At 38.5% G+C, this 9,735-nt stretch overlaps 1 protein-coding gene across 1 annotated transcript; it reads right to left on the reverse strand.

The window, feature by feature from the left end:
* Positions 1-4,583: 4,583 nt before the first annotated feature.
* Fabp7 (fatty acid binding protein 7) lies at positions 4,584-9,014 on the reverse strand. Its single transcript, XM_055599378.1, has 4 exons — positions 8,830-9,014; positions 8,218-8,390; positions 7,517-7,618; positions 4,584-5,685 (listed from the first exon to the last, which is right to left on the reverse strand). The coding sequence occupies exons 1-4, from the start codon at positions 8,900-8,902 to the stop codon at positions 5,635-5,637; spliced, it is 399 nt and encodes a 132-aa protein (XP_055455353.1). The 5' UTR covers positions 8,903-9,014; the 3' UTR covers positions 4,584-5,634.
* Between the last annotated feature and the right edge of the window lie 721 nt (positions 9,015-9,735).

The following is a 9,735-nucleotide window of genomic DNA, read 5'->3' on the forward strand; positions in this document are numbered from 1 at the left end:
TAATAGAACAACGTTATCACTAAGCTTAACTGATCTCTAGATTCCTTCAACCCTAAAGTTAGGAATACTACATATATTATAGTAGGTATGTACTGTGTATATTATAGATCTACATACATAGATTTATATTCTTTCTACAAGAACATAATTAGTAAAAGTATTGATATATGACTTTCTTAGGTCTGTAAGTATAAGTTTCTATAACGTATTCCATACTGGAACAATATTTTAGAGAAACTAGAATCTATGTTCCCAACCTCTGATTACACATATTTGGTTCAGAATACATTATTTTTGCATTTTCTTTTAGTAATTCACAGTATTTTACGAATATATTTATTTTCCATCAGAGAAAACCTTTTCTTATGTCATGCATAATTTGATGATTGTATCTCATGAAAAGTTTTCTGTAGGTTTGTTTGTTTGTTTGTTTCATGGACACTAAGTTTCCTTTCAGGCCCTGACTGACTCCTCCAAAGTTCCCTTCAGCTTTCAGGAGATTCAAAACCAGTACAAGAACCACGGGGCTTTCCAGTGACAGAAAGTAAACTTTGCAGTTTCTCAGTCTACAATCCAAAGAGTGCAGGGGAAGTGAACTAGGAAAATGGTGGTGAGCTTGAAACACAGAGCAATTGACCATTAGTAAGATAGCACAAGTTTGAATGCTTTAAAAGAAAATTGAAACAATACCAAGTTTTGCTCATCGTTATGGGGAGCCTACCAGACGTGACCACTCATACATGATTCATTGCTAATTGCAAGTCTTTATTTCAGCTGGCTAGGACTATATTAAGACTATAGACACATCTAAATGTATATTTATATTCAGGACTTAGGTGTAGCCCACTGTAGTTTGAGCAGAGTCTTTCAAAGGCAAAAACTATATCTTGGGGTCTCACAAACAGGCAGTTAAACAGAAGCTAAGATAAGTTAGCAGGGGCATCTTGGCCTTAGATTCTAAAATACAGCCGGGTAATTTTCCACTGGATTACCCATTAAGAAGATCAAATTCTAGTTAAGCCTGAAATGGCCTCAGGAAGAATACAAGATGTAGGAACCTCTGCAGTGTTTTACCCTGCCAAATATTTTTTTTTTCAATTTCTAGGACATATTACAGGAAGTAAATTGGTTGTGAAGTAATTTTTTGGTGAAGAAACAAAATGCAGTACACACATTGTGAAGCTGTTGAAATGCCTGAAATCCTAAACTGATAAAGTGTTAAATGAAACACCAGCCTCAGTGCTGCTCACTTCACTATCTTCTGTTTTCTTTTCTAATTACTAAGCACAAAGCTTCAGTGTCCCAGATACTGATATACCTGAAGTGTAAGCCTGTACCTGTAGGTATCCAGGCTCCAAGCATGTTTATTTGAACCAGTGAAAATGTGAAATAAAGACAAAAACAGAAAACAAAAGCAAAGAAAACAAAACTGTAACAGTTGTTATAGTTTCATCTTTGTTGCTGTAATGAAACACTCAACCAAAAATGTTCAAGGATGGTGCCTCCGTCAGTGTTTTATTACTGGGACCAGCAACACCTATGAAGGTACTTGCTTATTTTTTCAAAGGTTTAGTCCATTCCCGTTAAGGTAAGGAGCATGACAACACGCAGGCAGGCATGGTGCCAAAAAAGAAGTAGGTAAGAATTCTACATCTGGATCCTCAGGCAACAGGAACCGAGAGCCACTTGGGCCTGGCTTAGGTTTCTGAAACCTCAAAGCCCACCCCCAATAACATACTTCCTCCAACAAGGCCACACCTTCTAATCCTTTCAAATAGTTCCATTCCATATTCATTACGAACCTATGGGGATGCGGGCCATTCTTATTAAAAGCACCACTGAAGGTAAAGGTTTCTTTGTTTTTTTTGTGTTTGTTTGTTTGTTTTGTTTTTAATTAGATGACAGTCCATCATTAAGGGAAGTCAGGGCAGAAACTCAAAATGGAGCTTGAAGCAGAAACTGAAAGAATGATACTGGCTCTCACACAGACTCATGCTTAGCTAGTTTTCTTGAAGAGCCCAGGACCATGTCCCCAGAGAACAGGGCCACCACAGTAAACTGCACCTTCCTCTACCAATGAACAATCAAGACAACACTTATATGTCCACTGGCCAATATGATTTGGGCAGTCTCTCAGTTGGGACTCTCATCTCCTTTGAACCTACCCTATATCACATTCAGAGTTAATGCTAACTAGTACAGTGTTCTAAAAAACTGGACTTTACAAACAGCTTTTAGTTTAGTTTTTATATTTGAGAAGTTGGAATTTCTTGGTCAAATTTCCGTTGATCCTAGTAAATATCTCATTTTCTTTAACAATATAAGAAGGGAGAGAACTGAAAAGTTAGAATACGTACACACTATTAAGTGAAATAGTAGCTGGTTTGAAGAAAAATGAGTTCCAGCTACATTTAATATTTTTAGAAGTGGAAATATCTATCAATAATGTTTCTATAAATGTACAGGTGATCTGCCACTGTAGCCCTTGATCTTCCATGTCATTATGATATTGTTTCCAACTCAGGCCACCCAAACACCTTTCCATTATTTCATGTTTTGGAAGGTAATACCCATAGGATATGTTTTCACATAATTACAGTAAACTGAAGAGAAATCCCACCTGCAGCACATGGCTTGAGACAGGCAGTCAAGCCCCAGATTGTCCAAAAGCTCCCGGTAACAGGGCAGGTAGCTGCTTGATTGGCAGCCCAATTCAGGGGTCCAGCAGCAACTGTTCCCCAGAATAAATGAATCTCAGACTGTCTTGAAGTGAGTGTGTTTATTTCATGTGAAATCAAGGACAATATAAACCTTGGGCAATGGGAGGGATGAGGGTGAGTGTGTTTGATTCAAAGGGGTCAGGGGTGCCAGGGATACTTAATCTACGTGTACCAAAACAGCCCTATCATAAGAGGGAAAAGGCAGAACTTAATTACCCTGTGGGTGGGGGAAAAGCTCCAGGTAAAGTCAAAGGCCATGGGTGGAAAGTTAAGACATTTTATTAGCATAGTGTAGGTATCTCCAGGAATAATCAGGGCCTTGCTGAACAGGTTTATCAGGAAAAGATTGGGCCTGTGATCTTTCTCTGAGGACTTCTTATAAGATCGGGTTTACCAGATCAGGCAGAAAGAGAACTCCACTGAAAAAAGGGAGTCCACCATTATAGACCAAGCACAGAGGCCATCCAGAAATGTCAGACTTCAATCTTATCCAGCAGATTCCAATACCAATTAATAGAGACAGAGACTTTTTAGATTTATAAAATCTTTATGGCACAAGTAGCTGGGCAGATATCAACCCTCTAAGCTATTTTGCTATTTCCCAGATACACAACCCAAATTACTTGCCATAATTATTCCTACCTGGGCTGTTTCTGTTCCATTAGGCCAGCCCTTATGGCCATATGTTCAAGGTCATACTGCCCAATGGTTACTCGCTTCTCTCCAGCTTCTCTTCCTCTACATCTTCTGCTTCCTGTCTCTCCTCCTCCCAGCTCCACAGTCACTCTCAGAACAGAAGCTCCACCTGCCCCTCTTTTGCCCAGCTATAGGTTGTCAGCAACTTTATTTAACCAGTCAGAGAATAGTGGCTAACAATATTGACACAACATCACTTGGGGAATGTGAGAATGTGCCCCTTTGGGCTGTAACTAGATCTTGGGAACCAGTATTTAACAACTGTACCTAGCACTCGACCAGCTCCCCAACACTGAGTGGCGAGAGAGGTCGCTCAGTACTGAAGAACACTTATTCTCATTCGAAGGACCTGGGTTTGGTTGCCATCACCCAATTCTGGTGGCACACACCACTAGACTTGTAACTCCCCCTCCAGGGAATCTCTCACCTTCTTCTGGCCTCTGTAGACACCCACATCAATTTCATGCAGCTACATTTGTGCACACACATATACATATGTACACACACACAATTATAAAGTGTTGTAAAGCATACATTGAATATTCCTAGTATAGAAATCAGAAATTCAAAATGCTCCAAAGTTTCAAACTGACATGACACCATCATGGGGAAATTCGACACCTAACCTTAACGTGGCATATTTGAGTGTAAGTTCATTAAAATACTTTAGCAGATACAAATGCAAATAGTTTACAAAATTACCTTCAAGTATGTGAAAAGGTACGTATAAAACCTAAATGAATTTTGTATTTAGATCATATCTCTAAGATACCTTGTTATGTACATGTATATCCTAAAATCCAAAACACTTTTTGTCCCAAGTATTTTGGGGAAGGAATATTGACCCTGTCCTATAACAATCAGGTAATGATATCATTGCATTGAACTGCATAAATTAAAAGACATTTCCTCACATTTTATATTTTGACCTTTAGTTCATTTATAAAAACTTAACGAATCACAAGATTGCATAAAAATGAGCATTACATATTTCTCTGAAAAATATTTTTTACTACTCCCCACCTAGACACTTAAATACTAAACTAATAGAGGAAAGGTTTTCTAAGGAATAATCAGGGTAATAAATTCTTGCAGTTTTCTTTTGGAAGAACACTGAACTGAAATGCTAGTTTCCAAGAGGATGTAAAGAAAAAACAATGAAGTTCACCATTTTCAGTATTTTTTACTGACCACAAGAACTTAGCCTTGCAACTTTAATGCTTGCTTTTCTACATCAGTGGACTAAATATAGCACTATCTGCCTTGTTTTATATCATAGGTTGAGAACATGACTGAAGAGCATTTCACAAGTAATAAAATGTAGTCACAGTTCTGTGTACGCCACAGGTGCAAACCAGCTAGGAAAAAAAACACTTCGTTTGGTCTGGTCAGATCTAGTCTAATCACCTTTTCTACCCAACAGCAGGAAAAGGTGGAATTTGAACATTTTCATGGATTCTCTGTACACACTTCACTTTAACATTCTTGACTTAGTGAAGTTCAGTTTGGAGGTTCACGATAAGAGTGGAGGATGAAATCAGCTTCCTTTTCCGGTTGTCTTTACTATAGAACTTTGACAAATGATACCATGATTGCATGGCACTGAATTATATTTTGTCACATTTTGAAGTCTTTAGCGTTTTTTTTTTTTTCCTTTAGACTGTTTTGTAAAAGTGAAATATCATTTTTGTAGCACTACTCACTGTAAAAGCTTTCTGACCAGGTGAGTGAATTATTTCCAGGTTCTCCATCGATGTCTCCAAAATGTGGCATCTCCCCATTCTCTGAGTCATCTAGTTTCTGAATGTGTATTTTCTGATGTATACATGATATTCCTTTTTCTAGCCTTACTTTATGCTATTAAAAAAGACTATTATTGTCCAAACTCTCTAGTAGACATAGTTCCAAAACAGACTGATGGCATTAAAAATGACAACCAACTTTTATAAGTGTGTATATTTTTATTCCAATTTAGTCTGTATTCCAAAGGAAATAATGTATAGTCCTATCTTTATAAAAAGTTATTATAAAATTATAACAAATTCAAAAACAGGGTAAATTTGCATATCAAAATCCCAAGAGTTGCTTGAAGTAACTTTAAATTATAATTTTCTGCCTTCACACCAAAGACAACCTTCTAATCAGTGACCAGTGCTGCAGTAGCTGGCTAACTCTGAGACTCCAGCAAACCGAACTGTCAAAAGACTGGTCATCGCTTCTATGCCTTTTCATAACAGCGAACAGCAACAACATCACCAAAGGTGAGAGTCTGAAATAATCAAACAGTAATTGAGTTGTTTTACTCAGGGACATTCACAGATGAATTTTTAAACATTATGATGTATGTAGTTTAAGTATGAGGACATTTATAAGCATTAAAGGCTGCATATATATATATATATATTTGGTCTCCTAACCAAAGGAAAGGGTGCATGTGTTTAATGAGTGAAAAGCAAGCTCACGTTGTCCAAGTTTATGAAAATGAAAAGGAAGCAGAAATAAGAGTTGGAAACTTAAATTCATTTTAAAAGTTCCTTTCCTGTGAAATTATTAAGGAAACCGGGACAAGTTGGATCCAAGGAAGGAACATGGTGCCACTGTAACCTTAACTATATGCTTGGAAAGGGAATTCCATCACTGATAGGCTTTCATAACAGTTCTCAATCCATAATCTTGATGGATTTCTTTAGAAAATAGAAACATTTGAGCTTACACTATCTGGAACGACTTACTGTAAAATCAGCAAGAGCGTGGTAGGACAGTGTTCTCCCAACCTTGACTGTCGTGTTTAGCCAGTGTGAACCAAAGTTGGGTGGTTAGGTGGCAATGGCATTGAATGTTGACTCTCTTACTTGGACCATGAAAAATTGCTATAAGGTATGTTCCCAAGACTGTCATTCATTGGTACCCGCCTCAGAATACAGTCTGCCTTTGCTTTACTCTCCATTTCAGAACTCAATCTTGCCTGATCACAGTCAGGATTTCTAGAGATGAGCTTGTTCCAGCTTTCTATAGACAGGAAAGAAATGGTAGTGACATCATAAAAAATAATTTCAGGATAATTGTTAGAAATGAACTCTTTTTGTTGTTGTTCATTATTCAAGAATTAAAAAAAAGTACTGTTCTCTGCTCTCCAACCTTCCACATGTGAAAAGAATTATATTTCAGTTCCGAAAAGCTCTGATTAAAGAATCATATTCTGATTAAGGAAGGTATTCTGTACTAGCAACAACAAAGGCACTTTCTAATTTTATATTAGCAGGAGTTTGTGAAGGAAACCCCAGATATCTCCAAGAGCAATAAGGCCACTTAGCGATATCACTATCATCTAAAAAAAAAAAAAAATTCTGTATCTAAAATGGTCTCTACAAGTCAAAGCCTAACTTTTTCTATCACTAGGGAAGTTATTTATCAAATTACTTTTTTCTATTTTATACTATTTGCATGCCTAACTGATCATGTTTAAAAATCAGCTGATCTGTTAAAAAAAAAAGGCAACTGTAAGGAAGTTACTTCAAATAGTTTTGCTGGAAATTAAAGTTTCACCTTTTAAAAGAATTATTTGCACTGAGTCCTTAGAAATTAAAATATATGATGTTTAAAGTTCTCTTATTACTGTATCTAACAAGTAACTTCTCTGAGATTCAGTTACTTTATGTTGTCATGTAAGTTACCTATGTATATTTTCCTGATTAACAGTTTCTGGTTAAGTTCAGGTGAAGGTTGAAGATTCACAGCTCCCTGTGTTCTTGACACACACTTTGGGTTAAATTGATGTGTAATTTTAAAACTCTACAGATGTCAACCTGTTGCAACAACTAGTTCTGACCTTTTCATTCCTCTGTTTTACATATTGTTAAGGGACCTTGATAGGCGCATAGTGTTAAGAAGGGAAGAAGAGAAGGGAGGAAAGGAGAGAAGCCATGGAAGGAGAGAAAGAAAGAAAGAAAGAAAGAAAGAAAGAAAGAAAGAAAGAAAGAAAGAAAGAAGTGAAGGAAGAAAGGAAGGAAGGAAGGAAGGAAGAAAAGAGAGAGAGAAAGAAAGAAAAAGAAAGAGTAGAAAGGGCTGTGGACAGGAAATGAAGACCTGTTAGTACTTACCACAACCATTTTGCCGTCCTTAATTTCTCTTACAAGATTTGTTTCTTTGCCATCCCATTTCTGTACGTGAATGAGCTTATCTCCATCCAACCGAACAACAGACTAAGGCCAACAACAAAATGCAGGTGATTAGCAGGCAGAAGTAATTTCTCATAGAAATCAAATGACAGGACTTTTGGAGAGTGTCATAACTGTGTACATCACCAATAATTATTCTAGCAGTATGTCATCCACTATTACTTCAAGATTCACTGTTATCCAAAATGTGGTTATTTCTAATTTGGCTGAAACATATACAACCAATTGCAAACGTGTTATAGATCGGAAATAAAAACAGAGCTAGTCACTCATCTTGTTTAAGCAAAGCTTTGGTGTGAGACTAACTAGTTGGTCAGGCTGAGGTGATTAGGGACAGAGAACAAAGTGTGGGCTTTCTCTCAAATAAACACTGCTAAATACTCTCTGGGTAAAAGTCTCTATAAAGTGTGAAAAATGTCTAACAAATGAAGAATAGGCTGGAAGCTTGGCTATGGAAATTATTCAGTGTCTAGGATAATTTGGGAACCCAAGACTGTCACCTCTGCTCCTTCTCCCTGAAGGGAAATTCTGAAGGATTATTCCCCTTCTCTGCTTCTGCGAAGTGGAGAGATTGGGCATGCATCCCTGCGACCCATCCCCACCCTGACTAAACCACTTCTTACCTTACAGTTCCTGTCATCGATGCTGGTTTCCTCAAACTCTTCTCCCAGCTGGAAACTGATCTCCGTGTTCTTGAATGTGCACTGTGTCCTGATCACCACTTTGCCGCCTTCCTGACTGATTATCACTGTTGGCTTGGTCACATTGCCCACTTGCCTAGTGGCAAAGCCCACTCCTGAAACAGCAAAAGGAGACAGTGCAGTTAACAGCATCTTCCAATAAAGGTCATAGAGCAGAAAGCTCTTTGCCAAACTCTGGGAATCCAGGATTGGATTCTAAAGTGTAGGTTCCATTCAAACCTGATTAATGATTAGTCGTTAGCTATGGAAGAGCTGAGCACAAATAAATGTTGAACACCCCCCCACACACAAAAACAAAAGTTATAGAAGCTTCACATTTTCCACAGACTATCAAATGGTCCAGTTATTTGGCAATGGGCAAGAAGGCAAGAAAATGCCCCATTAAGAATTCACTTAAGTGGGCTATGCACAGTCTCTCTTAATTACCACACTATGCTCGGCCTGTCTCGCAGTAACCCGGTAAGTAAAAATAGGAATTTCTAAGAATCGAAATACAGAGTTAAAAAGAGAGCAGCAAGTCTTGGTTTTACCTACCCAGAGCCTTCATGTATTCATCAAAATTCTGACTGTCCGTCAGCTTCCAGGTGGCACAGAAAGCGTCTATCATCCTTGCACTCCCAGTCAGCTGAAAATAGGTAGGAGCTGGAGAAACTCGGGTCTAACCCACCACTGTGGTTCACAAAAACCCTTTGCCCCTCGGCGGCAGCCCCTGCCTTCTTATTTGGAAAAGAAGCAGGCAAAAAGCCAATTGTTTGAATGGCTAACTTGTCCCTCTTTCCAGTAGGCTGTCCCTCGGGGGAGGAGCTGGGCAGATGGCTCCAATCCCCCTTGTGATTTGTTCAGGCCACTGGGTTAGCAGAGTAGGTCAAGATCCTTCCAGAAAACAGGAGAATGAGCGAGGGTTTTTCAGGTTCAGCAGAGAAAACCTGGCAACTGCAGCCTCAAACTGGGAGGAAAGAAAAAGGAAGGACAATAAGACATTCAGATTGATTTCCTTAACGAGCAAGCTGGTTACAAATGAAGACCCCCTTAAAGAAAAGCCCACTGGAATGCCAGGTTTTTCAGACAAGGGAGTCTGAAGGGTTTATTTTATTTTCTCTCATATTTACATGGAGAGCAAAATGCAGACGAGAGTACGCCTAGCTGGGAAAATATACAGAGTGTGGGCGAGAATGTATTGCCTAGATGAAAACTACTCAGAGTATCAATGAAACAAAGCAGTCTGGCTAGGAAGCCAAGTCTCAGCGCAAACGCAGTGAGTTGAAAGATCCCGTCGTTCTTTCTAAGAACGTAAGAACCAGACCGGAATGGGAAAGGAACCTTTTCAAGTGTGGTTAGGATTCACTAATGAGGGAGAGAAACAAAGAGGAGAGCCTTTTCCTTCACCTCCTCCAGCCGGCTATAGAATCTATGTGGAAAAGCTGGACAGGGAACCATTTG

Source organism: Psammomys obesus, unplaced genomic scaffold (genome assembly GCF_907164565.1).
Source record: "Psammomys obesus unplaced genomic scaffold, mPsaObe1.curated_primary_1811, whole genome shotgun sequence".
Classification (NCBI taxonomy): Eukaryota; Metazoa; Chordata; class Mammalia; order Rodentia; family Muridae; genus Psammomys; species Psammomys obesus.

Excerpts from the sequence above, each read along its gene's own strand:
- Fabp7 (XM_055599378.1), bottom strand. The coding sequence starts at position 8,902 with ATGATAGACGCTTTCTGTGCCACCTGGAAGCTGACGGACAGTCAGAAT. Across the intron at positions 7,619-8,217 it reads TCGATGACAGGAACTGTAAG|TCTGTTGTTCGGTTGGATGG; the intron begins GTAAGAAGTGGT and ends TGTTGGCCTTAG. Across the intron at positions 5,686-7,516 it reads AGGACGGCAAAATGGTTGTG|ACTCTCACCTTTGGTGATGT; the intron begins GTAAGTACTAAC and ends TGATTATTTCAG.